This window comes from Aspergillus japonicus (assembly GCF_003184785.1).
Source record: "Aspergillus japonicus CBS 114.51 unplaced genomic scaffold BO86scaffold_24, whole genome shotgun sequence".
Lineage (NCBI taxonomy): Eukaryota > Fungi > Ascomycota > Eurotiomycetes > Eurotiales > Aspergillaceae > Aspergillus > Aspergillus japonicus.
In genome coordinates this window covers 173,942-200,798 of record NW_020291661.1, presented here as the reverse complement: position 1 = coordinate 200,798, position 26,857 = coordinate 173,942, and the positions used below count along the sequence as shown (strand labels likewise).

The 26,857-nt window shown below is 55.6% G+C and overlaps 9 protein-coding genes across 9 annotated transcripts; 4 read left to right on the top strand and 5 right to left on the bottom strand.

Annotated features, from left to right (window-relative positions):
• Positions 1 to 305: 305 nt before the first annotated feature.
• On the top strand, positions 306 to 3,601 carry BO86DRAFT_313085 (alpha-1,6 mannosyltransferase subunit; the record flags this gene model as incomplete). Its single annotated transcript, XM_025667988.1, has 7 exons — positions 306 to 490; positions 638 to 793; positions 863 to 1,136; positions 1,231 to 1,637; positions 1,787 to 1,803; positions 2,315 to 3,531; positions 3,581 to 3,601. The coding sequence occupies 7 exons, from the start codon at positions 306 to 308 to the stop codon at positions 3,599 to 3,601; spliced, it is 2,277 nt and encodes a 758-aa protein (XP_025527678.1).
• A 187-nt stretch (positions 3,602 to 3,788) lies between these two features.
• BO86DRAFT_456281 (D-mandelate dehydrogenase-like dehydrogenase) lies at positions 3,789 to 5,087 on the bottom strand (the record flags this gene model as incomplete). Its single annotated transcript, XM_025677154.1, has 2 exons — positions 4,678 to 5,087; positions 3,789 to 4,543 (listed from the first exon to the last, which is right to left on the bottom strand). The coding sequence occupies exons 1-2, from the start codon at positions 4,988 to 4,990 to the stop codon at positions 3,789 to 3,791; spliced, it is 1,068 nt and encodes a 355-aa protein (XP_025527677.1). The 5' UTR covers positions 4,991 to 5,087.
• A 212-nt stretch (positions 5,088 to 5,299) lies between these two features.
• On the bottom strand, positions 5,300 to 14,043 carry BO86DRAFT_362350 (type I polyketide synthase; the record flags this gene model as incomplete). The annotated part of the gene is made up of 13 exons (XM_025669913.1): positions 5,300 to 8,388; positions 8,443 to 8,531; positions 8,580 to 8,641; positions 8,695 to 10,173; positions 10,219 to 11,252; positions 11,481 to 11,623; positions 11,686 to 11,845; positions 11,897 to 12,017; positions 12,069 to 12,617; positions 12,666 to 12,825; positions 12,878 to 12,962; positions 13,013 to 13,361; positions 13,444 to 14,043. 13 exons carry the CDS (start codon positions 14,041 to 14,043, stop codon positions 5,393 to 5,395), a joined length of 7,827 nt encoding a protein of 2,608 aa, XP_025527676.1. The 3' UTR covers positions 5,300 to 5,392.
• A 671-nt stretch (positions 14,044 to 14,714) lies between these two features.
• BO86DRAFT_379317 (uncharacterized protein) lies at positions 14,715 to 17,917 on the top strand (the record flags this gene model as incomplete). Its single annotated transcript, XM_025670672.1, has 11 exons — positions 14,715 to 14,728; positions 14,793 to 14,820; positions 14,901 to 15,463; positions 15,668 to 15,746; positions 15,874 to 16,091; positions 16,165 to 16,247; positions 16,368 to 16,422; positions 16,498 to 16,704; positions 16,764 to 17,126; positions 17,269 to 17,555; positions 17,604 to 17,917. The coding sequence occupies 11 exons, from the start codon at positions 14,715 to 14,717 to the stop codon at positions 17,915 to 17,917; spliced, it is 2,211 nt and encodes a 736-aa protein (XP_025527675.1).
• A 145-nt stretch (positions 17,918 to 18,062) lies between these two features.
• On the bottom strand, positions 18,063 to 18,614 carry BO86DRAFT_92562 (uncharacterized protein). The gene has a single exon (XM_025677809.1). It carries the CDS (start codon positions 18,493 to 18,495, stop codon positions 18,208 to 18,210), a length of 288 nt encoding a protein of 95 aa, XP_025527674.1. The 5' UTR covers positions 18,496 to 18,614; the 3' UTR covers positions 18,063 to 18,207.
• A 120-nt stretch (positions 18,615 to 18,734) lies between these two features.
• On the bottom strand, positions 18,735 to 20,220 carry BO86DRAFT_448236 (kinase-like protein; the record flags this gene model as incomplete). Its single annotated transcript, XM_025676631.1, has 7 exons — positions 18,735 to 18,851; positions 18,946 to 19,071; positions 19,123 to 19,146; positions 19,202 to 19,520; positions 19,591 to 19,681; positions 19,792 to 19,906; positions 19,969 to 20,220. The coding sequence occupies 7 exons, from the start codon at positions 20,218 to 20,220 to the stop codon at positions 18,735 to 18,737; spliced, it is 1,044 nt and encodes a 347-aa protein (XP_025527673.1).
• Positions 20,221 to 20,950: 730 nt separating this feature from the next.
• Positions 20,951 to 22,141, bottom strand: BO86DRAFT_362346 (putative EF-hand calcium-binding domain protein; the record flags this gene model as incomplete). The annotated part of the gene is made up of 2 exons (XM_025669912.1): positions 21,747 to 22,141; positions 20,951 to 21,675 (listed from the first exon to the last, which is right to left on the bottom strand). The coding sequence occupies exons 1-2, from the start codon at positions 21,805 to 21,807 to the stop codon at positions 20,951 to 20,953; spliced, it is 786 nt and encodes a 261-aa protein (XP_025527672.1). The 5' UTR covers positions 21,808 to 22,141.
• Positions 22,142 to 22,650: 509 nt separating this feature from the next.
• On the top strand, positions 22,651 to 23,490 carry BO86DRAFT_399612 (putative exosome complex subunit Rrp46; the record flags this gene model as incomplete). Its single annotated transcript, XM_025673646.1, has 2 exons — positions 22,651 to 22,986; positions 23,077 to 23,490. The coding sequence occupies 2 exons, from the start codon at positions 22,651 to 22,653 to the stop codon at positions 23,488 to 23,490; spliced, it is 750 nt and encodes a 249-aa protein (XP_025527671.1).
• Positions 23,491 to 24,780: 1,290 nt separating this feature from the next.
• BO86DRAFT_313209 (putative NAD+ kinase Utr1) lies at positions 24,781 to 26,810 on the top strand (the record flags this gene model as incomplete). Its single annotated transcript, XM_025667995.1, has 2 exons — positions 24,781 to 26,227; positions 26,296 to 26,810. The coding sequence occupies 2 exons, from the start codon at positions 24,781 to 24,783 to the stop codon at positions 26,808 to 26,810; spliced, it is 1,962 nt and encodes a 653-aa protein (XP_025527670.1).
• Positions 26,811 to 26,857: the final 47 nt, after the last annotated feature.

Below are 26,857 nucleotides of genomic sequence, written 5' to 3'. Positions count from 1 at the left end.
CATCTTTCATCTTTTCCCCACGACTGCATCCTTTCTCCCTTCAACCCCAGAGAGACCGTATAGATCGTTTACTGATACTTCGGGCTATCATATTGATCTCGTTTTATTTCTCCCGACCCATGGACGCCATTCGAATCGATTAGCCCATCCTCAATCCCTAAGTCCGATAACGGACCTCGAACGCAAATCCCGACCGAGTTTTATACCTGTCGACCAGGTGCAGCCAGTCGGAGCCAGTCGGAACGCCTCACTGGCCTTACATTCGAGCACTGAACCTCCCTCACACTCGGAGCCATCCGCTGCCCATGTCGTCGAATCCTTCCCCTGTCGCCTCGCCATCAACCACTCTGGTGGAGCGCCCATCCTCACAAAAAATGGCCCAGGCCAGCACAGAGAGCGGGGTGCCCCCTCCCTCTACGGGCTCGAAGCGCGATTACAAGGGCTTTGTTGCGGGCGTGTTCTCAGGGATAGCAAAGTTGACTGGTACGTCGTTTTTCAAGTATCTATGTTTGGGGTTGCTAGCAGAGACAAACTAACTCGCTGTTGCTGCTTCATAGTTGGACATCCGTACGCTTCTTCACCTTCCAATCCCCGATAACCCCATTTCCCAGAGTTGATTGTTGGTCGACGATCGCAGATTCGATACGGTCAAAGTACGCCTACAAACCAGCCATGAATCACACTTCCGCGGTCCGGTCGACTGTGTACTACAGACGGTGCGCAAGGAGGGAGTAAGCGGGTTATACAAAGGAGCCACGCCGCCGCTGGTCGGATGGATGGTGATGGATTCGGTGTAAGTCTGATGATTCTGGAAGCCCAAATACAGGACTACCGGATGTTGACCATGTCCATCGTCGTTCAGCATGCTGGGGTCGTTGACGTTATACCGCCGCCTACTGCTCGAGAATGTCTTCTCGAAGCCGCACATACGCGCGATGACCCCGTTTAGCGGTCGCCAGACCGATCTCACCACCCTCCCGAGTTTCGGGCACGGAATCGCGGGAATCATGGCGGGGACGACGGTCAGCTTCATCGCGGCGCCGGTGGAACACGTCAAAGCGCGACTGCAGATTCAGTACTCGGCGGACAAGACGAAGCGCATGTACTCCGGCCCGATCGACTGCGTGCGGAAATTGGTAAGGGCTCTAGTCGCGAGCTGCCCGCTTCGCTTCATGGTGCTGCGGGTGTTGTTGTGGACACGGGCAGTGTGCTGACCTTTTTGTCTGGTAGCTTCGAACGCATGGCATCGCGGGACTTTATCGCGGACTCTGCGCCACGATCGTGTTCCGGTCGTTCTTCTTCTTCTGGTGGGGTTCTTACGACGTTCTGACGCGGATGTTGAAAGAGAAGACCAGTCTGTCGGCGCCCGCGATCAATTTCTGGGCGGGTGGAATCTCGGCGCAGATTTTCTGGCTGACTTCGTATCCGTCGGACGTGGTTAAGCAACGGCTCATGACAGACCCAATGGGCGGGGCCCTTGGGGACGGGGAGCGCAAGTTCCGCCGGTGGAAAGATGCGGCGGTCGCGGTGTATCGCGAGCGAGGATTGAAAGGATACTGGCGGGGATTTGTACCATGTTTCTTGCGAGCATTCCCGGCGAATGCTATGGCGCTGGTTGCATTCGAGGGGGTGATGCGGTCGCTGCCTTAGAATGGGGTATACGTTTACTGTACTGTACTGTACTAGAAACGCGCTTTAATGACACTAGACTAGACTAGATTTATCTAGAATCACTAGAAGAACTAGAATAGAGCCATGAACTAAGTCTGGTCAATTCTGGAATTAGCATCAAGTTCATTCCCAGTGATGGGAGGGCAGTTCTGCGCTGCAACGGCCGCATGCGGCGCGATCTGGGCTGGGAACAAGACTAGCTTGGCATCTTTAGCTCGCTGGATGCAGATCTTACACATTCATTAATTACTGTCGCCTGGCTGGATTCGGTCCGCGCGTCCATTTCGTTTCCCGGTAGCCTGCCATTAAACCACATCATCGATCATCCATCGCATCTTCACCTTCTCTTCTCCCTCTTCTTCTTCCTCCATCCACTCCCCAACTCCACCACACTCTCTCTCCTCTCCCCTCCCACCTCTTCCTCCTTTCTACAGTATGTTTGGGGCACGGTTGCTGATCTCTTTCCGTCCTCTTGCTGGCTAAATCACCGCTGTCAATTCGTACCTACTTCCTGTCGGGCCCAGACCAAGCCACCGATTCCCCCGAATCCTGTCCGTCGACCCAGCTCCGAATCAACCGACTGCTGCAAAACCACCTTGATCGCTTGCTTTCCTTCCCTCCAATCACTCAAATCCGATAGAAGAACAACAACCCCCTGCAACCCCCCGTCGCAAATTAATCTTTCCTACAGTTGAGCCGGGCTTGGCTACGATGGCCGCGGCACGCCACATGCGTCGCACTAGTCCCATCACCTTGCTACTGGCGGCTTTGCTAGCCTTCGGCTTCCTGTGCTTTTTGCTCTCCCCATCTCCTCCCGCCGCCAACGCCGCCGCCGCCGCCGCCGCCGGTAACACCCCCCCCGACCTCGACTCCTCACAAATCCGCCGCGAAGACGCGGCCGAGCACCCCCTCTCACCCCCGACGAAACCCTTCCTCAAATCCCAAGCCGTGCGCGAAGATGGCCACGCCGCGGCGCCGCCGGTGGAACACTACGACCTGAACGCTCTGACGAGCACGAGCGACGCGGCGCGGAAGGGCGAGCGGGTGCTCATCCTGACGCCGCTGGCGCGGTTCTACCAGGAATACTGGGACAACGTGGTGGCGCTGAGCTACCCGCACGAGCTGATCTCGGTGGGGTTCATCATCCCCAAGACCAAGGACGGCAACGCGGCGCTCGCGGCGCTGGAGCACGCGATCAGCGTGACGCAGAACGGGCCGGTGGCCGAGCGGTTCGCCAGCGTCAGCATCCTGCGGCAGGACTTCGAGCCGCCGCTGCAGTCGCAGGACGAGAAGGAGCGGCACAAGCTGGAGAACCAGAAGGCGCGCCGCGAGTCGATGAGCCTGGCGCGCAACAGCCTGCTGTTCACGACGCTGGGGCCCGCCACCTCGTGGGTGCTGTGGCTGGACTCCGACATCGTTGAGACGCCCGCCACGCTGATCCAGGACCTGACGGGCCACGACCGCCCCGTCATCGTGCCCAACTGCTTCCAGCGCTACTACAACAAGGACGCCAAGAAGATGGACGTCCGCCCGTACGACTTCAACTCGTGGATCGACAGCGCCACGGCGCAGCAGTTGGGGGACACGATGGGGCCCGACGAGATCCTGCTGGAGGGGTACGCCGAGCTACCCACCTACCGCAGTCTCATGGCCTACATGGCCAACAAGGACTCCCCGCAGCCGGGGCGCGAGATGAAGCTGGATGGCGTGGGCGGCACCGCGCTGATGGTCAAGGCGGACGTGCACCGCGACGGGGCGATGTTCCCGGCGTTCCCGTTCTATCATCTGGTGGAGACGGAGGGATTCGCCAAGATGGCGAAGCGGTTGGGGTACGAGGTGTTTGGGTTGCCGGATTATTTTGTAAGTACTGTGGGCCCGGACGACTGGTGCAAGTGCTAACTGATGCTAGGTATACCACTACAACGAATGATGCACCATGTCAGGGGGTGTGGTCTGGAAGGCTGCGCTGTGCGCTTGTTGGTGTGTAGCGGTGGGCCAGAGGTTTGACTTATTCGTATCTGTACTTATACCTATAATAGAGAAAGAAAGACCCTCAAAAACATGCAGCCATACCTTCAGACAAACCCCCCTTCTAACCCATCAAACCTTGCCCTAAACTACAACAAACTCCTCACCCCCTTAGCCCCATCCCGAATCAAATGCGCATTCACCGGCGTCAACGCCTTCCCCTCCTCCCCCAGAAACCCCAGAATATTCTCCATCGCCAACCGCTCAAAGCCCACATGCGTATCCACCGTGCCCCCAGCGTTATGGCTCAGCATCATGACCCGCCGATCCGTCGCCAGCCGCGGATGCACCGCCGGCTCGCGGGCATGCACATCCATGCCGACGGCACTGATCCGCCCGTCCTCCAACGCCTGCACCAGCGCCTCCTCATCGACCAACCCGCCCCTCGCGATATTGACGAGTCGGCCCCCCCGCTTAAACTGCTTCAGGGTGTCCGCATCAATGAGCGTCCGGCCCGCGAACGGGGTCGCGAGCACCACACAATCCGCCTCCCGCAACACCCCGTCCAACCTCTCGGCGAACCGCGCGTGGATGCTGGTCTCGACGGCGGCGGGTTTCCGCACGCGGTCGTGGTACACGATCCGGATCCCCGGGAACGCCGCACGGGCTTTCCGCGCGATCGTCAGGCCGATCGCGCCCAGGCCGATGATGCCGAGGGTTTGGGTGGCGGGGTTCCGCGCGGTCAGGGGGGAGTGTGTGTGCGCGTCGTGGAAGGCGATCGGGGAGAGGCTGTGCGCGGCGGCGTGCGACCACCGCAGGTTGCGGAAGACCGCGAGGAGGAGGAAGAGCGTGGCGTCGGCCACGGAGTCGCTGGAGGCGGCGGCGCCGTTGCAGTAGGTTATTCCTTCCCTCTCGTTAGTATTGGGTGTTGGTGGGGGGGGGAGGGGCAGGGCCGGAGCAGGAGGGGGAAGGGACAGGGGAACGAGGGAGGGTGAAGTGCAATCCTTTATCCAAGGGCTGGCCGGGGGCCTGGCTCACCATATCTCGCGAGACACTCCACATCCACCCAGTCATACCCGGCCCCGGCGCTGGCGATGATCCTGACGCTCTCCGGCAGCAGCGCGATCAGCTCCTCGTCCCAGTCGCCCATCTCGCCGCCGGTGTTCCAGAACGGCCGGAAGATCGCGTCGACGGTGCCCCATCGGCGCTCTTGCAGGGCAAGCTTGAATTCCGGGCGGGCGCGCTCGGCGGTTGAGGGCCGGATGACCTCGAAGGTGGACGCGAAGCGGGCGTAGAGGTCGTGGTTGTATTTGATGGGGTCGCCCAGGTGGAGGACTCTGGGTTTCGGCATGGTCGGTTTTGATTTCGGGGGCTGAGGATGTTTTCTGGGTGGTTATGGGAGGTAGGGGAGGGAATTGGGTCTGGGATTGGGGTTGTTGATGCTATGTGTTGTATTACTGTACGTGGATTGTTGGTTGTGCTTTGTTCTTATACCAAATATGAATCTCATGCAGACTATGGAGACTTGATGGATGGTGTATACTTCGTCTACGAATTGGGAAGTATTCCCCATGGGGAAAGTTAGCATCCGATCCATGATCCATCAGACCCTACTTCAATAGCCGTCAAAGGCCGACTACGACTACCACTCCAAGCACAACTTCAATATCCGAGGCGAATAGCCGACTGCATTCCTATCGTCCTATCCTATCATACACGATAGTGCCCAACTACTGCATTCCGTCCAACACAATCACACAGCACCAACACCTTTCACACCACCACCAACCCGGCCCACGGCCAATCGCACCACCGACGCAATGCTCGCACCCCCCAGGATATCAAACACGGCTATCTCCGCCTGCAGCTCCCGCGAGAACCAATTCCGGAGCTCCACCGCCGCCAGCGAATCCACCCCGTACTGATGGATCGCTTTGTCCACGTCGACCTCGTCCACCGGCACCGACAGCATGATCGCCACCTTCTCCCGCGTCGCCTGGAGCGCAACCTCGACCGCCTCGCTGGTCGTCCGGGCCGCCGCGAACCGGGCCGCCAGGTTGGAGCTGCTATTCCCCGACGACGCCGATGCAGACGCTGACCCTCCCTCTGCGGTTGTCTCCAAGAAGGTAGACAGGTGGCGGAAGAAGGGCCGTTTCATCCAGTCGGCCTTGGCGCGACCGGTCTCCGCGCTGCGTGGCGTGATGCCGACCACGAGCTGACTCTGCAACGGCGACGAGCTTTTCTGGCTGCAGTAGATGTCCAGGATGGCGTGGAGGTCCGCCTCGGAGATCTCGTCCCACACGGTGTTGGCCAGGAACAGATCGCGCTTGTCCGGGTTCTCGTGGAAGTATCCGGCCGACAGGAAGAGCCCAAGATCCAGGGAGACGGCCTTCTCGCCTTGACTGACGCGATAGCGGGCCAGACCGTCCAGAAACGTGTTTCCCGCGGCGTAGCTCGCATCGGTGAGCGGGCCACAAATTCCACTGATGGAGGAGAGCATGATGAAAAAGTCCATGCCGCGCGGGAGAAGCTCGTGAAGGTTCCAGGAGCCCTGGGCTTTCGGCGCGGTACTTGCTTTCCAGGAATCATGGTCGAGTCCTTCGAAATTGCCGCTCCTGACCACCATTGATGCTTGCACGCATCCTTTGATTGAGGGCATAACTTGACGGCACACATCGAGGACGACTTTCAGGGACTCTCGATCGGTGATGTCACACATTGGAGTAACGACTCGAGCACCTTGACGCTCCAACTTCCTCACCAGCGCGCGTGCATGCTCAGTCTTCTGACCAGAACGTGAAAGGAGGACCAAGTTGCGAGCCCCGCGCTCTACACACCAGCTGGCTATGCTTCGACCAATGCCTCCCAAACCGCCTGCAATCACATATGTGGCGTTCGGTTCAAATGCAAAAGATGGTGTAGTATCCAGAAGTGTCATAACTTGCTCGTCATTCCGAAGTTCCACCACTACCTTGCCCGAGTTTCTCCCACTCTGTAGATGTCGTAAAGCTTGCTCAAGATCTCCAATGCCAAAGACCTGTAGCGGCTGAGGAATACTCAATTTGCCTGCTTTGATCAACTTGAACACGTCATCTGTCAAAGCTTGTTGAATCAACTGCGGACGGTCAAATGCCATCTCGGCAAGGTCCACCGCCGTAAAGCTCACGTTCTTCTCGAACTGCAACATCGGAAGCTTCGTGTTCGTTAGGATATCGTTCTTTCCAATCTCGATGAATCGTCCAAATGGCGCAATGCACTCCCAAGATGCGATAAGCATTTCACCGGCCAGGGAATTGAGCACAACATCGACCCCCCGGCCTCCAGTCAAGCGTGTGATCCCCTTGGCGAACAGTGTATTGCGGCTGGAGAAGATATGATCCTCTGGGACATGGTATTGCTCCATCAACAATCGTTTCTTTTCCTCAGTAGAAACAGTTGTGAAAACCGTCGCCCGGCAATGCTGAGCCACCTGGATCGCTGCCTGCCCAGTGCCGCCTGCTCCTGAGTGAATAAGGACCGACTCCCCCGCTTGCAGCCTCGCCAACCTTGTCATCGTGATCCACGCGGTAGCGAAGGCCACAGGAATTGCAGCCGCAGTCACGAATGACATTGGCATCGTCTCGTCCTTGATCTTGACGATAGACATGTTCTCACGCACACGAACGTAGTTAGCATAGCGACTGGGATGGAACACAACCACTCTATCACCCGGTTTGAAACGCCGACACTGACTGCCAACACGGACCACAATTCCCGCGAATTCGGCACCGAGCGTGTCACTTTCCAGTCGACCCAGTGCAATCAGAACATCGCGAAAATTGAGGCCCACACCCTTGACCTGGACCTCAACTTCGTCCGGCTTCAGGGGTTTGTGTAGAGATTTATCCTCGACAAACTGGAGGGTGTGCAGAAGGCCCGGGGTGCCAATTTCAAGGCGGAGCGGCGGTCCTGCCCCGTATGCTCTGAGCTCTCTTTGCTGTGGTAGCTTCATCTTCGCGATGGTCTGGGAGATAGCTTGAGCGGCGACCAACCGACCGATGTGGATTACCCCGTCAATCACTCTGTACTCTGTGTCTACATCTGTTGCTTCGGAGGTGACAGTTCCAAAAATCTTGGTGATCTGCTCTGCATGGTGCAGGATCGTGCTGTCGTCCAAGGACAAGGTTGTAATTTTTGCTCTGGACAATTCGCGAGCAAGAACGCGAAACAAACCGTCGACAAGTCGAAACTGAGGCGAGGGCTCACGACCTCCTCCGCTGTCAACCCAGATGAGATTCGTCGTTGTGGTTATCAATCGTTGCAAGCCTTCATATTCTTCCGCCTCCATGTTGTATGTGAAAGGAAAGTCGAAGTCGAGAAGGGAGATGTCCAGGATACCGGAAGACAGGTCTCGTTTCTTGATATCCTCCAGACCTCGCTTGACAGCATATAGAACTCCAGTCTGATCCAGTAGTTCAGATAGCATCTGTGCCAGCGCGACCTGACGAGGATTTGCGGTATTGAGAATGATATTGACCTCCTTCTGGGTGAACGGCGCTGAAGGTTTGGCTCGAGTCATATCGGTCCTCGTTGCCTCCGCGTTTGTAACGGATGGCACGGCGCTCGCAACAATGAATGTTGCTTCACGACATGAAGCATCGACGTAGTCATCTATCGCAAGGTCGCACCCCGAGAATCCTGATTCTTGCAACAAAGCCTCCCACCGGTTGACATCAACACACGGATGACTCTGGCGGTAGGGTTCACTTGCTACTCACGCAATTAGCATTGATTCAGAACGCATTCATTGAGTGAGAGACTTACCACGCCACCAACCCTCGAATAGCCCGAACACAAAGCTAGCCCGAACCGGATCAGGATGTGTGATCTCGAATAGCAGCAATTTTCCGCCCCTGTGTACTTATCAGCATCTGTTAACATCTACCCCACACGTCACGTACGCTTTCAACAGCCTCCGAACGTTCCTCAGGCTGGCTGCGAGATCAGTTGTTGCATGAAGGACCTAAGACATATAATATCAGCACTCCGCACCTTCAGCTGTAGACAGACACGCACCAGAAAAGCGACGACCAAGTCGTACGATCCACAATCAAAGCCTTGAGTCTCAGGATCCTGCTCGATATCCAACACACGGAAACTCATGCGCCGCTTCTCCGTCTCGAAGCGGCTCACGGCGTCCGGGAAAAACGAGCTGGAGATGTCGGTGAAGTCCCACTGGGCGTAGCGCGGTGCATTGTCAGTATCCGGGGATGCCAGTGCTTTGACGCAGAGCTCCGTCATCGCTCCGGTACCAGCCCCGATCTCGAGGACGTTCATGCGCGGATTCTTGTGGGCGAGAGCGTCGATGTACCGAGTCAGAGCTGTCACCGCTGGCAGGCCGTACAACATCTCGGAATACACATCAGTAAGCAGATTGTCCTTGAACAGATGAGGTAGAGGGTCTTCGAGAATCTCCAAAAGACTCTTGCAGAGAGTGCCCACGAGTTGGCCTCGCTTGCTGGCGCTTTCGACCTGTTTGTGAACCTCTGTTACATAGACCTCGTCGTCCATGAGATGCCGCCACTCAATCGACCCGAAGTCCGACACATCGAGTTCCAGTAACCGTTTGCGCTCTAGGATCCACTCAATGTATTGAATCGTGTGAGGGGGTAGACTGCTTTTGTCCATCTCACTGAGCGGATCGGCGTATTTGCTGATGCAGGTGGCAATCAGGAACTCCATGTCTCGCAAATGCTGCACCGGACCCGGGACTTGGAGTTCTTTCCTGCCAAATGCAGTCAAGAATCCGTGGTTGGTGAGCAGATCCGTGTCCGGCTTGTATTCGACGTGATGGCACAGATTGTCGGCCTTGAATTGATCCGAGGGTGCGGCAGTCTCTGGGCTCGCGATCGAGGTCACCCTTAGTCCTTCCAAGGTTAATAGAGCCTTGGACACGTTGCGGTCATATGCCGTTATTGTATACTGCGTGCTGCCAAGGGCAGATTGAACGGAAGCCGCATACACATTGATCACCTCTGCCGAAGGGTAGCTCAGTCCGCCTGTATTGGAGATCCAGAGTCGGGTGATGCTCGTGGGCACGGACACGGGAATCGTTCGCTGTCCGGCGTCAGTGGCTAGCGCGGCCATCATTTGAATCACACCGTCTAGAGTGGTTGGGTGGATTGTATGCGCCGGATAGACCTCTGACCCTGCTGTGCGGTCAGGCCTGAAGACCTTGACTTGCGAAACCATGGCTGTTTCCTCGTCTTGCCTGGAGATATTGCCCTCAATGACTCTGAACATCGACCCATAGTGATACCCACAGTTGTGCAAGCCTTCATAAAATCTGCCTGAGTCTTCATGCGATGCACATTGCTCGAGTGCACGCTGGCAATTCTTCGTAAGGGACGCCTGCCATTTAGACTCTTCGCCATGGCTGATGTTTGGTACCTGCACATCGGACTCATAATGAGCTTGAATTGAGCCCGAGCTGTTCTCGATCCACGATTCATTATTGTACGTGCAAACGCGGTACTCGAACCAGCCCGTCGCATCCTTGTTGGCGCTGCCGGCTCGCTTCAGGTAAACGCTCACATCCACACCATCAGCATGGCTTGGGATCTGCAAAGCCGACGAGAAAACCACATCCTTGATGTCGAATCCCGCAATGCCGCGGTTCTGGTCTGCTAGTTGCTTGACTGCTTCAATAGCCATGACAACCATACCGGCACCGGGATACAGGATGCTGCTGTTGATCTTATGGTCTTCCACCCATGGCATCTCTGAAAGTCGTATGATGTTTCTCCATCTAGCTTCCATGGGATTTCCATCAGGATCAGGCACCCCGAGTAGTTCCGTGTGGCCGAACTGACGGAATCTGTAACCTTTGCTGATGCGGCTCTCGAACCAATATGTCTTGGAGTGGTTGAAAGGGTATTCCGGTAGATCGACGAGCACGCGGGGCTTGTGTTGTGGCTTGAATTCTCCTCCATTGTTGACTGAAAGCAAGCCGATCGGGTAGCCGCTACAGTGCAAGCGGCCTGCCCCGTGCATCATGCAGTCAACGGCAGAGCGACCGCGGCGCAGGAGTGGGATGTAAGTGATTTGGTCATGCTTGCCCACGGCCTTGAGAATGTCTTCACAGGGACCTTGAAGGGCGGAATGAGGCCCGATCTCTAGTAGGTGGTGCGGCGCGACATTGCGGCGATGACTTCCATCAAACCTTCGAGTCGATGTTGCTGATTGGGAGCACAACCTGGAGAGGGCATCGTCGAATAGCACGGGCGATACCAGATTCCTTACCCAGTACTCGGGCTCGGAAAGCTCTTCTTCTGAAACCCATGTTCCTGTGACGCTGGAGACCATCACAGGTGGCTTCTTGGCTTTGGCTGGTCGCTCCAGCTCCGCCAGCAGTTCCTGGTATATGCCGGCAATCTCCTTCATCTGGAAAGAGTGATATGCGACGTTGACGGCAAGCTTTCTTGTGAAAACCTTCTTCTCGATCAGGGTTTGATGAAGGAAGTCGATCTGGCTCGCCTCCCCGGAAATAGTGACGCTGGTGGGACTGTTGATACACGCAACGTCGAGCTTGAGCTCACCGAACTGCGAGGCTACCGACTCCAGGTACTTCTGCACTTCTCCGCTCGACATACCCACAGCGAGCATAGCACCATGCATGCCGCCGGATAGATGCCGGGTGAGTTGCCACGCGAGAGAGCGTTTACAGTATCCCTTGTTGCCCATAGATCCGGAGCTTGGTTCACGGAATCGCCTATCAAGACATCAGCATATGCACGGGTGTCATAAAAACACCGTGACTCCGGGATCAGCTTACTCAAAGCAGGAAACGTCGAGCTCGTCACGCTTTCCCCCATGTTCCCTTGCCCTCATCGCAGCAAGGGCACCGGGTGTCATAGTACGGTACTTGCCTAAGATCCCGGTAAGGAAGCCTCTAAAGTACGCTATCTTCAGAGCAGAACCTTTCGTGATTGCACCAGCGCAGTAACTGAATGTCGTGCAGCATATTAGCTAACATCACTGGTAAACTAGTTCAAGGGATAGGCTTACGCAGCTGCAATCTCACCAGAGGAATGGCCGACCACTGCATCAGGCCTGATATGCCATGATTGGAGGAGCTCTACCAAGGCAATCTGCAGTGCTGTGCAGAGTGGCTGTCCGAATGTCGGATTGTTCACTCGAGTGTCAGCTTCATCTCTCTCCATCTCGTCTGCATGAAAGGTCAGTACTCTCAAAATTCAGGGGGCTCAGAAGCGCTCACCTAGAACATCCCAAGCACACCCAAGCGTTTTCAAGTAGTTGCCCGAATCGATTAGACTATTCCTGAACACCTCGTATTGATCGATGAGCTCACGGCCCATAGCATGCCACTGGGCTCCTTGCTGCCTGGGGTTAGATCGACTATCAGATAGTAGCTTGAAGGAGGTACTCACACCCGTGAAGACGAAAGCTAGACGAGGGTTTGCTTTAGCATGTATGGCAGGGCTAAGTCTCTGCATGGTAACCTGCAAGTCTTCCGCAGGCTTGGCTACAGCAAAGGCTCTCCAGGCAAGCTGGCTCCGCCTCGCACACAGTGTGAAAGCCAAGTCTTGTATGCAAGTCACCGTGGGGCGGTCCGTCGCTTTCGTGGTAGCTACATACTGCCGCCACGAGTTTGCCAGTCTTTTGATGCCTGCTTCGTCTGCTGCAGACCACACTAGAAGGGCAGATTCAGATGTTGGACTCAAAGTGCCGTTTCTCTGAGGGCCAGAGGAGTTGAGGCTATTCTCAAGATGACCGTTTGCCTGTAACGAGTCCTCTGCGTCATGCAGCAAGGGAGGCTCGATGACAGTCTGATGACGCCCATCCTTGATACTGTGCATGCGAAAGGTGTTGTAAGCATCGTCCAGAACGACATGACTATTGGCTCCGCCGAAGCCGAAGGAGTTGACAGAGGCTCTGCGTAAGCCCGGTGAGGGCCAAGAGATCGCATGGCTTAGGATCTGTAATTATATTAGAAAGAAACATGCTAAGGAGAGACAAGTTCTGACCTTCAGGTTAAGGTACTGCTCATCGATCTGAGGATTCAGTGTCTGCAAATTGCTACTGTTTGGCGGCATGACCCCTTTTTCCAAGATAAGAACTGTTTTGATCAGGCCCGCAATACCACTCGCTCCTTCTAGATGGCCGATGTTGGATTTGACCGAGCCCCTATAAGCTGCATCAGAGTGCAAGTACTAGGCTAGGGTTGCAGATCACTTACACGTAAAGTGGGTCGTCGGATGAGCGATAACCTTGAAACGCTGATCCGATCGCCCTAGTCTCAATGGGATCGCCAACCGGAGTTCCTAGCCAATGTTAGCGATGTTATAGCCCATGTGACTTGGAGTCTGCTCACCGGTACCATGAGCCTCAAAATATCTTGTTGAACGCATGTCGAGACTAGCTTTCCGATAGGTGTCACGAATCAAGCGGACCTGCGCGTCTTTACTTGGCTGCAGGATACCCGGAGTCTTGCCATCCTGGTTGGAGCTCGACGACCGAATGACCGCTCTGACCGTGTGTCCGGCTGCAACAGCATCGTCGAGACGTTTGACAATCACGGCACCCACGCCTTCGCCTCTTGCATATCCGTTGGCACGATCGTCAAAGCTGTAACAACGGCTATCGCGGGACAGGAGCCCAAGGTTATCCAAGCCGAGCGTCATCTCAGGGGCGAGTATGACGTTACACCCGAGGGCAATTCCCTATGTGAGAGGTCGGAAGGTTAGTTGACATCGATGCAGGACGTATTGTGGAAGAAGAAAGGTAATAAGAGTGCTCACTGACCATCGTTGCATCACTACTCCATAGTGACTGACATGCCAAATCCACGGCCATGAGACTGCTGGAGCAGGCAGTGTCTACCGTTGCGCTTGGCCCTTGCAAGTCAAAGAACCAACTGATACGGTTTGCAATCATGCTCTGGGAACTGCCCATGGTAGCGGTCTTGGGGAGACTTAGGGTGTCCTTGGTCTGGATTGCATGATAGTCGTTGCAGAAGGAACCGGCCATCACGCTCGTTTTTGAGCCCGCCACCTCGTCCATCGGAAGGCCCGCGTTCTCGAGAGCTCGATACACGGTCTCCAAGGCGAGGCGCTGTTGTGGATCCATGGCCTTCGCTTCGGTGTCGGAGATGTTGAAGAAAGGCGCGTCAAATGCCGCGAGATCGCGAGTGAGGAAATGTCCTCCTCTGCAGGACATACTGTGCAACTTATCTCTGTTGGGATTGTGATGACCGTCGATGTTCATTCGGTCCGCAGGGAACTCGCTGGATGCAGATCGACCTTGAACCAGCATGTCCCAGAAGGCATCTTGATTCGTTGCATCTCCAGGAAACTGGAAGGATAGCCCGATGATGGCGAGCGGGGGGACCGTGTCGGACGCCATGATGAAGAAAGCTGCTTGGAAGATGAAATGTTATCACTTGCTGTACTGTACAGTCATGTGTAGGCAGGAGACTGGATGTCTCGAATCACGATAGACTTACCCCGCGGCTCCTCAACTTGGTCAAAGGTGTAGCAGTCTGAAGGGTCACATTGACATCTTACGTGATGTGGGTGAGGTGTCCAGAGTCATGATCTCATGGAGTGGAAGGGAAAGAGAAGACACGGCACAGATGTGGTTGAGTGAATGAAGTAGGATCGTGTTCGCCTGGGTTGGCACGGCCTGGCTTTGTTATCCCTCCCGTCTCTTCACTGTAGTAACACCGGTTCATTTTGGCCAAAGTGGGCTGTTTAGCATGTGCTATCCATGACTCCGGCTGTCAAAACCGATCCATTCACTAAAATGCAGAGCTGCATGGCCCAAATCGACATTAGTGCAACGAGCTTGCATGACTCGTGGGAGGGTCGTGGATCATCCTCAAGCCCGAAACAGATAGCCGAGTTCTGTTCCAGTTTCTATCACCGAGTGACAAGAAGACTTTCGAGAAAGGCAATATAACCAACTTGCCGTGTGGCCTTCTTCTCCGTCTCCTCTTGCTACTTGATTCCGGGTGGAGTTTGTCAAGCTTGCTATCTTGCGAAACAACAACTTCTCTACTCCCACGGCCCTTCAACATGCACATTCTATGGTATGTCAGCTCGAAACTAAATCAACCACTGCCTCGCTCTTTACACATACTCACATGAAGCCAGTCTACACGGAGCCGGCTCGAACTCTCGAGTAAGTCACCTCCCTTCCCCATCACGCCCCAAACCGGAAACAGCCAGGCCAGCTGACAGCCTCAGATCTTCGAGATTCAGACAGCTGCCATCCGGTATGAACTCGGCGATAACCACACCTACGACTTCATCGAAGGCAACATCCCTGCCGCAATGCAGCCGGGTAAGCCTCACTCCCCCATCCCTCTCCAGCACAAGCCTCCACAAGCAGGAACCAACGTGGTCGCAGGGATCGAAGTCATCGCGACCAAGGACGAGCCAATGTACGCATACTTCGACGAGAAGAACCCGGAGAGTGGAGGCGCCGTCTACAGACATCTAGAGGAGCTGCTCTACCACGAAGGACCCTATGACGGCGTCATCGCGTTCAGCCAGGCAGGCACGTTGATCCTGACCTACCTCGCGTATCTCGCCAAACACAAGCCGCACTGCCCCCTGCCATTCAAGTTCGCTATCATCCTCTCGATCACCCACCCACCCCTAGACTACGATGCCATTCAGAGTGGGGAGATCCGGCTGATAGACCTCAGAGCCTACAGGGATGCGGTTCGCATTCCCACGGCGCACATCTGGGGCGCGCGGGATCTGGCGGCGAACGAGATTGCGTTGACAAATACCATCTGCGCGGCGGGGGTGCGATGGGTGTATGTGCATGCACTAGGGCATGACATTCCCCGGGCCGGGGCCAGGAGCGATGTAACCCAAACCGTGCACGTCATTCGCCGGGTCATCGATGCCGCATCTAAGGCAGAGTAACCTACTCAAATGCACCGTGTAAAGTACACTAGTGGATGTAGATCATTTAGTTGTGACACTATTTGTTTGCTTCCGAACTGGAAAAGTAAAAGTGAATGCAAGGTCCCGGGGGAATCACGCATTCACTCGTCGTACGGGTCTGATTTCTTTTACCAAGAACGATCTAGCAATGTAAGCCTCTGGCCGAATTCTGGACGGGCCCGCCAAGTAAGGTTTGACGATCGATGATCTCAAAGAGTCTTTCCATGGTCGGGTTTCCAGTACCGTAGTATGTCCTTATATGTCAGTGATCCCCAAGCATCTATCTGCTTTCCTCGCGGGAATCCCGGTTGTCACTGCAACATCAACCAGCAGCAGTCCCAGCGCAATGGATGTCAATCACAAAACCCATGGCTCGGTCCCCGAATCGCACACCCTGCCATCCTTGAGTGCCTCGTCGGCCGAAGAGCCGGACAATGAGGCCTTTGGTCAGCCGAAGTACATGCATGGCCCTCGACTGTGGTTCGCTGGCGGCGGGTAAGTGTAAATTGATCTGACAGCTCCAACCAGCACCATCCACCATCGCTCCAACCACTTACTGCTTTCACAGTATTGCGCTGAGTTTGTTCCTCGCTACAGCTGAGATCACAATCATTAGCACCTCGCTAGTCACCATCAGCCGTCACCTGGACGGTTCCGATCAAAGCACCTGAATCATCACCTCCTATCTCCTGGCCTTCGCGGGCTTCCTCACCCTCTGGGCTAAATGCAGTCATTTCATCGGGCTCAAGCTAGTGATGCTGATTTCACTAGCCATTTTCATTGCCTTCTCAGGCGGTTGCGCCGCTGCTCAGACCATGAGTCAGCTGTGAGTTTCACTAGTCAACCCCTCCCCCTCCTGCCAGAATCCGGTTTCTTGGTCTGATGTTCCCCCACACAATAGTATTGTCTGCCGCGCCTTCCAGGGCATCGGAGGATCAGGGGTCTTTACTTCGTGCCTTTTCGGCTTTATCTGCCTTCTTCCTCCTGCCAAGTATGACATCGCCAGTGCGGCGGGGTCAGGTGTGCTGACGCTGGCGCTGATCCTGGGTACAGTCATCGGGGGTGGTATCAGCAGCTCCGGCGCCTGGCGCTGGGTTTTCCTGTTCAAGTATGTGCCATTATATCTGTGCCAACTGCCTCTAGTGCTGACCTGCTTACCCCATCTAGTGTTCCTGCCGGGGTAGTGGCCTGGGTGATCATCTGGATCCTGGTCCCCAAAGACTTTGAACGTGCCCGAAAGGCCGAGAGGAGCCACGTGCATGGGCCATGGAGTTTCCTGACCAAGGCAGACACCGTTGGATGCCTGCTGCTGCTCGCGTTCTCCGTCCTCTTCGTGGCCGCCTTCGAGGAAGCGAACATCCGGTACGCGTGGTCGTCAGCCGCGATCATCAGTATGCTAACGATCTCGGGCGTGCTTCTGGCTGCGTTCATCGCGTGGGAGTGGTCCGTGGCCAACCGCAAGTATTGGGGCTTCGAGCCAATCCTTCCTTGGGGCATCCTCCGCAACCGAGTGTTGTTGGGAGCCATACTGTGAGTTGAAGCCCGCCCCCCCCCTTCTCACCCCTCTCGTTCATCGTCTGACAGCAACACCCAGAGGATGCTTCCTGACAGGACCTGCGATCACAATCCTGTTCATCGAACTCCCGCAGCGCTTCCAAACCGTGAACCACAGTACGGCAATCGGAGCCGGGGTGAAGGTCCTCGCCTTCGGCCTGGGCTCGCCTGTCGGCGCGGCGGTGTGTAGTCTCCTGGCCGGGCGATTGCACACTCCCTTCGTGTATCTCGCGGCGGCAGGGTCCGTGCTGCAGATCGTGGGAGCCTTCCTCCTCTCCTCGATTCCCCCCACTTTGGACATCTGGCCGGGCCAGTACGGATACATGGTGATCACGGGCATGGGAACGGGGATCTCCATTGCGGCCCTGTACATGTGTGTTCCGGTGGTGGTTACAATGGATCAAGGTTAGTCTTCTCTAGCGGGAGGTCTAGTGCTTATCACACATTCAATAGTCCCGCTGACTAGCCCAACAGGAACTGCCATGGGCCTGACGCTCCAAGCGCGCATGATCGGGGCCTCCCTCGGCGTGGCCATTGTCAACAGCATCCTGATCGATTACGTCAAGGGTCATCTTCCGGCCACCGAGGCAGCAGCGGCGGATCCGAACCTGCTCGCCGGGTTTCCGACGGCGACCCAGGAGGAGGTTCGCAAGGTCTACGCGGTGGGGTACAATCGACAGATGTACGCGGTTGGGGCGTTTGGAGCGGCGCAGTTGATCGCTGTTGCCTTGATGTGGAAGAGGAAGCAAGTCCGGTTTGTCAAGTGACGTGACCAATTACTCTCAACCGGCCCTGAAAACCCATTTCAGCGCCATTCAAGTTCTCTGAAATTCAGTTGGGGAGCCCGCCTAGTGCAGCTAGCTACGTAGGTGGTGCTTTTTTAATGCGAGAATTTACCCCAGAACACCCCAGAATCCCCTTAATCCCCTTAGAACACGTGATCAAGCCGATACGGTACGGAGGTTTCTGACGAGCGGAGACCGCTCGGCCAAGAGAGTGTCAAGACGCTGATCTGACCGATCGTCTGCTCCAAAGGATCCTCGGGCTCCTGTCAATTTCAGTAGATTAGTCTGCGTTGACGGGCTATGAAACAGATGGCAACCTTGAGATACGCCTGCTTTCGCAAGTCTGCCTTATGCTTGTAATGGCACGCTATGTTCCTGATCCATTCTAGGGGTGGATCCAGAAGATCCAGGTACTGATCTGCTCCGTCAGTATTAATTAATGGCTCAGTCCACGCAGTCAGAATTAAGATGAAGCTAAACCTAGCATCTAGTGCCCTGCTCCAAGGCAGGCAGCATTTCGAGGTTCTTCGTGCTAAGTGGCATACGCGTTTTTGGCTCATACACCCTGGCAGCCAGTAAGCCAAGTCACCTGCTTGGTGTGTTTGAGTGGTGCTTGTGTGGTGAATGGATGGGAGGTGGATGGAAGCATCTGCTCACGGGTGATGGAGTTAAGAAAGTGGTTGACAAAGATGTTGTTTATTCCCCAAAGCACACAACACGGAACCGATGCATTTGCCCCGGTCGGGTTGTCATTCCAGGATCAATTTGAATACAAGTGAAGCCGATTCACATCTCCGGATCAAGGCTTGAAGTTTAGCCAGGGGTCATTATACAACTCTCTAGCCGTTGCCCAATCTTTCGGCTCCCAGCGCAGCATTCTGCCCACAAAATCCAGGAAAAGTCTCGTGTCTTTCCCCTGGATGAATGGTGTAAGGTTTGCAAAATTGAGTTCCTCAGACGGGATCAAACCCGGCATGGTGAAATCCCCTATTCGAACACTCAGTTTCTACCCCAGACATAAGAGTGACGGATATCAAACCAGAGCTGGAGAAGAGTTCAGAGCAGATGTGTCGATCTGTCCTTTCCAGTAACTGCAGTGGAGGCGGACCAAGCAGCCGTATCATCTGGGCGACATGCTTCCCTCACGAGTATGTGCTGGTTGTAGGGTCTAATCCATCAAGAAGAACGCTATCTGCAAGGAGCTCCCATAGCTTGACAGGAGAAAAGTATCAGCAACTTGCGCAGGCATCTTCCTTGGAGCCATACCATGGTACCCAAGTTCCATATATCTGCACTATACGTCCATGTCGCCTTTAAGAGCACCTCTGGTGCACAAAAGGGCTGGGGCTGGATATCATCGTTATGAGGCTCAGGAACGTTGCCAAAAACAGCGGCACTGAAGTCGCTGATCTGGACTAGTCCTACCCCTTTCCTCAGATGCCCAAAATCTGGACAAGACCGAAAAACGGGACGACCGTCACCGTCCCAAGACGGAGCAGGGTTGCTCCCTTGTTGGCGAGCATAGCTCTCAAGAACACCCAGGTCTTCGAATCCCACAAGAAGGTTATCTGCCTTGAGATCTGCGCTATCATTAGAGAAGATAATTGAGTCGTGAACAGTTTAGAAGCAGTCTCCCTGTATGTATAAGGTGGCACTCGGAATGGAGAAAATCAAGGCCCTGAAGTACCATTTTCAAAAATGGCTTCAGCACGGCAGTGGGCACGCCGTTGCTTCCCAAGTGCTTCCCTAGAAGTCAGAGCGGTTCTCGTAATGGGTCAAATACCAAGCATAAGTGCTCTCCCCCCCCGCGCCGTGGATGCGAAAGGAGTCGCACACAAGCCGAATATATGCCCGACCTTCATGATTAGACTGCAGCTGGGAAATATATCGCGATATTGACACTTCTTCGTTAGCAGAGCATTGCTCTGCTTCGCCACAGTTCGTGATTTTCAACGTCACATATCGGTTCGGCTGCCACAACCAACTTCACAGTGTCATTAGAGCAAGTATGCAGGGATCCCTAGTAGACATACTGACCGACTAGTGTCTTGTGCTAGCCAAACAGTGGAGTTTGCCCCCCCCCCCCCCCCGAGCTTGGAGAGGATACGGTATCGCCTAGCTATGGTCTCTCCAATGCGAGCCGGATAATACTTCTTAGGATTATAATTTGGGCTTTGATTCTCTTCGCCAATGAAGGAAGACATGATTCGAGAAGCCGACCTTAACCAAAGGTTAGACGGAATCACTCGGGGTACTCTTGCAGGAAGGCGATAGTATGCAGACATTTAGAGATAGAGATGGAAGATACTCGTGTCTACTTACGTTCAGTGACATTTGACAGACCTTCCGTTTACAAGTTGGAAGGGGTAGGTAGTCAGGTGATCGGAGACCATGGTGGCGCAGGGGGGTATATCCACAGGTACAGTATATCCAATGACAGCTAATTTCCAATGCCTATATTCTCTGGAATTCCAACTGTGATGTTGCTTAGCAGATTCTCGTCCTGTCGTGTTAATGAGTATTCACTTTGTTGACGATCTTGTACTCCACTCTAGAAGGCCTGATCTTTGTGACGATGAACTGTAGGTGATGAGAGACAGACAGAAGCTTGTCTTTATATGCCAGTCATCCAGCAGGCTGAACACTCCGGGCTGCTTCTCTATCGCCTTTTAGCACATCCTGCACAAGAGTAAGCTGCTTGTATGCAAGCCACATCACACCGTCGAAGAATTTAGAAGAACGATTATGAGAGTGTAACACCCACTCACGGACTGGGGCCTAGTCGTTGTGTATGGGCTCCTCTACGGACCTTCCGTATGCTAACTCACCAACGCATCTGTGATTTCGAGGCTAGGTATCCTGTTATCCTGTGTGTACTATTGCCGTGCACCGAAGAATCCTCTTGATATCCTATTCTAGCCACACTATTACCAATGACCCAAATCACTGCCATCTAATCAAAAAAAGTGAAAGAGAGCCGCAAACCACATCGCAGTGCAATCCAACAAGAAAGGTCTATATCACTCCGCCCGCGCGCAATGCCCACCGCACCAACGCCGCAATACTGCTCGTCACCGCCTCCGTGCGCGGGATCTCATGGCCGCCGCCGTGGTCGTACATCCTGCGTTTCGCCGGGTCGCAGGTCTGCGACAGCTGGATGCCGGCCGAGAGCCGCGGATCGCGCGCGCCGTATACGTGCACCGTGGGGATCGAGAGCACGGTTTGCGACGGTGTGATCTCCCGCCGGATGTCCTCCTCCGACTCCCTCGCGCCGCCGTTGTTCCCGTTCCACCGCGAGGAGCCCTGCAGCAGGATCGCCGAGGCGTCGGCCTGCGCCGCGAGCGCCTTCCGCGTCAGAATGTCCTTCTCCCACACCTGCGGCGCGATCTCGTAGCCGACCTGCTCCATGATGCGCAGCGGCGAGCCGGCGCAGATAAAGATTGCGGCCTTGAAGGGGAGCGGCTGGCCGGGCGCCTCGGAGAGTTGGAGTAGTGCGAATGTGGACGCTACGGCGGCGCCTTGGGAGAAGGTCATCACGGCGTCGTAGGGCCCATTCGCCTTGATATACTGCTGCAGGCGCTGGCGGCAGATCTCGATCTCGTCGATAGTGTCGTTCTCGTACCAGGAGTAGTAGGGGGGTGCGTAGAAGAGGTCAACCCCGGGAGCGGGCTCGGTCGTGTAGAAGCCATCGACAAAGTCCCATTCGATTTTCAATTCCGACAGGCGCGAGCGTAACGCCGCTGGTGGCTCCTTGAGTTAGTGAAGTGATTCGAGACACTAGAGAAGAGAACCAGGGTGTAGATAGACTGACCGGTCTGAGACTTGAAGATCGCACCACTGGTGCCTTTGCCATGTAAGCAGAGAAACTTCATCTTGATCTGTTGGTTTGAGAGCAGCAGCGCAGCAGGAGAAAGATACAGCCACGATACTCGCAAGCAGGCCAAGTGAGGGGCAGAGAGAGTTGGAGAGACTGCGAGGCTGCGAAGGTTACATGAGTCGGCCCCCACTGCTGCACGGCCACTGCTGCAGGTGTTTGTTGGCGCTCCTTTCGACCTCCGGAGACAGGGTCAATCTGCTTGCTGCAATTGGCTCCGAGTCCGAGACCGAAGGACTCCGATTGTAGTTCGGCGACTTCGAGCACAACTACGGAGTGTGTTGTGGATCATCTTAGAGAAGGTATGGGCGTGGATTGCAATGTTGTTCGTTAGCCAAGGGTGTTGATAATGCATAGAAACTCCGCGGGGTATTTGCAGTCCGAGGTCCTCGGGCAGTGCTGCTGGAACAATAGTGACTGATGGTCATACCTCTGTCGGCAAATATATAACTATCGGGTGCAGTAGGTCATCCAAAAGGTTTCATGTTCAAGAAGTAATATTCTCATGAGAATACTGATATAATTCCTCGTAAGTAACATACTGCCTGAGCTTCAAGACCACTCTGCACATTCTTTAATTTTATTATTTGTAGAACTGCGCATGATTCGCATACAGTGAATTGAGAGGGAGCTCCGACGTGGTTGGCATGGATAGACCAATCAGCGGCCAGCCCGCCGTCGTGCGACTCCGCGGCCAAAAAAATCCCAGCGGGAGCTGCGAACAGAAGCTCGTCCTCCGGTCCAGTTCAGCTTCCACTCGCAACTTACACAACAACGATATTCCCTTCTGTCATTTCAGCAAATATCGCTCCTAAATTCTACATCACTCAATCAAGCTACCATGGTCGCGCCATCTGCTACTTTGTCCGTTCTGAACCGCGCCGACGGGTCGGCTTCATACCAGTGTCCTTCGACCGGCTCCAACATTCTAGGCTCCGTCAACGCCCCCGTCGAGCTCCCCGGTCGCCGTGATGCCCTCAAGCCCGAAGATGCGACCATCGAAGTCTTCGTCAAGCCGGGCACTGCCCCCGCGGGAGTTGGAGAACGCTACGTTGAGGGAATCCTCAAGACAATGCTGGGGCGAGTGATCCTGGGACGCGAGAAGGGCTATCCGCGTCGTGGGGTGGTCATCACGCTGGCTATCATTGGTGGTGAGAGTGTCAGCAGAGGGGATCCGGTTCGTACTTCTCACGTCTGGTCACAGGCGGACGCTCTATTGGCTTGGTGGTCAGCGACTAACGCAGTGTAATCTGCTTCTTCCGTCCAGTATTTGATTCTGCTCCCCGCGCTCCTCCACACTGCACTTCTGGCTCTCTTATCAGCATCCGTGCCTTTGTCGATGACCTTCTCTGCCACGGTCCTGGCCGTCGACGAGTCGGGGCAGATCCGCCGGGAACCTTCCGCGGAGGATGCAGCTACCGCGCAGTCCGTTCATGTCCTCGCGTTCTCCTCGAAGGGCCATCTGCTGCTGAATGAGAGCCAGGGATCATTTGACTTTGACACGTGGGAGAAGGTGCGCCAGCGCGCCTCGGCCATCTGTCATGGAACCCAACTGGTCAGCGCTGACGGCGATGTTGCAATGGCGGAAGATGTCGATGGCCGGCCTCTGGAGGGAACTCTGCGGGAGACTGTCGAGGATCAGGTCTACCGCGACTACAATTGGAAGATCAACGCTGCGTGATCATCGGGCCTACAACGCTACACCGGAAAAAATGCCGATGCCTGTGAATCGGTGTCTGCAGATCGATCGTTATCTAAGAAAGTTCTCGAACACGCTGAGCTTCAGACTCGATTTTCCCGAACATGTTGACTACCGGTGATTCCTCTCATCGGAGCCGTTCTCACCCAGTATCGAAGGGTCGGCTTTTCTGAACGGCACTACTTTCGGCGGCCTAGTGTGCACGGGGCGTCTTGGCGCCCGTCGAAGACAGCAAATTCTATGGCATTCCATCATGTGGATACGAAGAAGAAACTTGCGCAGGAATCGTCGTCAAAAGCACCGGCGCCGATTAATCAGGACCCTCCGACCTTCCAACTTTCCAAGGCGCGGGGGGGGACGTGCACTAGACGGCTGCCGGCTGCATTTCTGGATTTGTCCGAAAGTGGGACATGGTGCTGTGACAGGACATCCATTCAGGCAAAAGGCCACGGTGGGGGAAGGGGTGCTGCAGTGAGCTGGGTTCGTATTCTTAGCATCTGACTGGACTTGATTTAAGAGATGCATGTGGAGCACGCGGAGTTTAGTCAATTGCGAGGTAATCACAGACACATTGCACTGTAGAATTTTTATCCATTCTTGAATAAACCGTTCGCAGGTTGAGAAACCTAGTTGAAGATAAGAAAAGGCACACGCCTCGTTACACATGGCGGATCTCCGCTTATCTCCAGAGTAGTGAATAAAAATAGTTACGACATCGCCTGCCGTGTAGAAATTGCCCTGTCAGCATGAGTGAGAGGGGCGCCTGTTACGGGGTTACAGAACCGCCCGACTTGGCAAGGAAACCAATCCGCGAGATGATTACAGATGACACGAACGAAATTGCTTGTGGAAGCTCATCGAAGACGAGACTAATGTGGGGAGATTTAGTAAATACAGTACTAGGTAACAGACACTGCAGAAAGTTCGTTGGATGGTGTAGCGTGTAGTGTAGCTTGTAGCGTAGCGTGTCACTCCGCAGGTTCTACAGACTTTACCCCGTCCAAACCCCGTTACTTCCGGACTCGGCCTGGTTTTTCCATCCCGTCCCCATATCAGTAATATCAGTAATTATTCAGTATTCAGTATTATTGTTCCATTAGACTACCAGAACTACTTGTGATTGTTCTAAGACAATTCCCCCCCCCCCCTTCCTTCCCACTCCACTCACTTTATCTACCTCATCCCCCCTCCCCCCTCCAAACCTCTCATTCTCCTTAGACACCTGTCAGTCCTCAGCTGTCCATGGCGTCCTCTCCGTCTGACCATGGCCCAATGAGTCTCTCCCATTCATCTCCTAGATCTTCATGCGCCACGAACCCTCCTTCAGATCCGACTTGCTTGTCCTCCTCACCCTCCGCGGCCCCACCACTATTAGAACCTCCGGTGCGCCCGCCTGTCCAGCGCTCTGCCACCGTTGGGGCCCTGCTCCTGCGCGATTATGCCCTGAACATCGATCCCTCCGAGACGACGAGCGATATTCATACCGATCATTCGACTTCCGGGCCACCCGAGTGCCGTCGCCAGACTCGTCGTGCGTCGGAGATAACCCGCGAGGAGTCCGTGGTGCCGTCGCTTCCGTCGCCTTCGTTCCTACATCTTCGAAAGACCTCCGCCTTCTCCGGCCACCAGCGAAACGCATTATCGAGCGATTCCATCCCTCGCCAAACCATCCTTAAAGCGCTCGCCTCCCGACCGTCCATTTCCGCACAACAGAACCCCAACATGCCGCTGGCGGCGTCTCTGGGGCTCCTCCCTTCCAACTCCCCGAACCCGAACAACAACTCCTCCGACGAGCCCACGCGCCGCGCCTCGATCAACTCCTCCCAAAAATTGTCCGCTGCCCTGTCCAACCTACAACTCGGAGCCTACCTCGACCGGGCGGCCCCGTCGGCGCGATTGGCCCTGCAATCGCCCTGTTTCTTCCACCAACGGTTCGACGACGCCGTCAACATCCAGAAAGTGCTCGAGGAGATCACCGATGACGAGTGGCTGTCCCACTCGCGGTTGGTGCAGACCGCGACGGGCGTGCGGGAGGTGTCCAAGCAGCTGCAGCGCCGACCGATCAAACGCGCCGTCAAGACGGTCATGATCGTCACCAAGGCGCGCGACAACAGCCTGGTCCATCTCACGCGCGAGTTGGCGGAGTGGCTGCTCTCGACGCCGCGGTACGGGAACGAGATCGGGGTCAACGTCTACGTGGACGCGAAACTGCGCAACTCCAAGCGGTTCGACGCGCAGGGCCTCCTGGAGAAGGACCCGCGGTACCAGGAGATGCTCCGCTACTGGACGCCCGATCTGTGCTGGTCGTGCCCGGAGCGATTCGACCTCGTGTTGACGCTCGGGGGTGACGGCACGGTGCTGTTCACCTCCTGGCTGTTCCAGCGGATCGTGCCGCCGATACTCTGTTTCTCCCTGGGTAGTCTGGGGTTCCTGACGAACTTCGAGTTCGAAAACTACAAGGATCATTTGAATGCCGTCATGGGCGATGTGGGCATGCGCGTCAACCTCCGCATGCGGTTCACATGCACTGTCTTCCGGAAGGACCGGAGCAAGGGCGCCGAGGCCGGGGCCGTCGAGGAAGGGGAGCAGTTCGAGGTGCTCAACGAGTTGGTGATCGACCGTGGCCCGTCCCCTTATGTGTCTAACCTTGAGCTCTACGCGGATAATGATCTCTTGACTGTTGTCCAAGCCGACGGCTGCATTTTCTCTACTCCCACAGGTAAGGCCGATCTTCTCCCACCCACTCTTCACTGAAGACTATGTCTAAAAACTAACTCGTGACCACAGGCTCAACCGCATACTCCCTCTCAGCCGGAGGCTCCCTCATCCACCCCTCCATCCCCGGCATCCTCCTCACCCCGATCTGTCCGCACACCCTCTCCTTCCGGCCCATGGTCCTCTCCGACACCTCGCTCCTCCGCATCGCCGTGCCCCCGGGTTCCCGCTCGACGGCGTACTGCTCCTTCGACGGCAAAGGCCGCGTGGAGCTCCGCCAAGGCGACTACGTGACTGTCGAGGCGAGCCAATACCCTTTCCCGACGGTGGTGTCCGGCAGCGGGGAGTGGTTCCAGAGCGTGCAGCGCGCGCTGCGGTGGAACACGCGCGGGGCGGTGCAGAAGAGCTGGTCGGCGGCGGTGATGGACGGGGCCGACGAGTACGGCGAGGAGGGCGAGGACGAGGATTGGGACATCGACACCGACGCGGGGCTGGGCTGGACGGACAGTGGGCTGGGACCCAGTGAGGACGGGGACGCGGGGTCCACCAGTCCGATGAAGCGGCAGATGAGCATGCTGAGCATGTAGCCGCGTTTTCTTGCGTCTTTCTTCATACTCCAATGGAACCCACCGGC

Coding starts and splice junctions, on each gene's coding strand:
- BO86DRAFT_92562 (XM_025677809.1), bottom strand. CDS start 18,495: ATGAGCCAAAAACGCGTATGCCACTTAGCACGAAGAACCTCGAAATGC.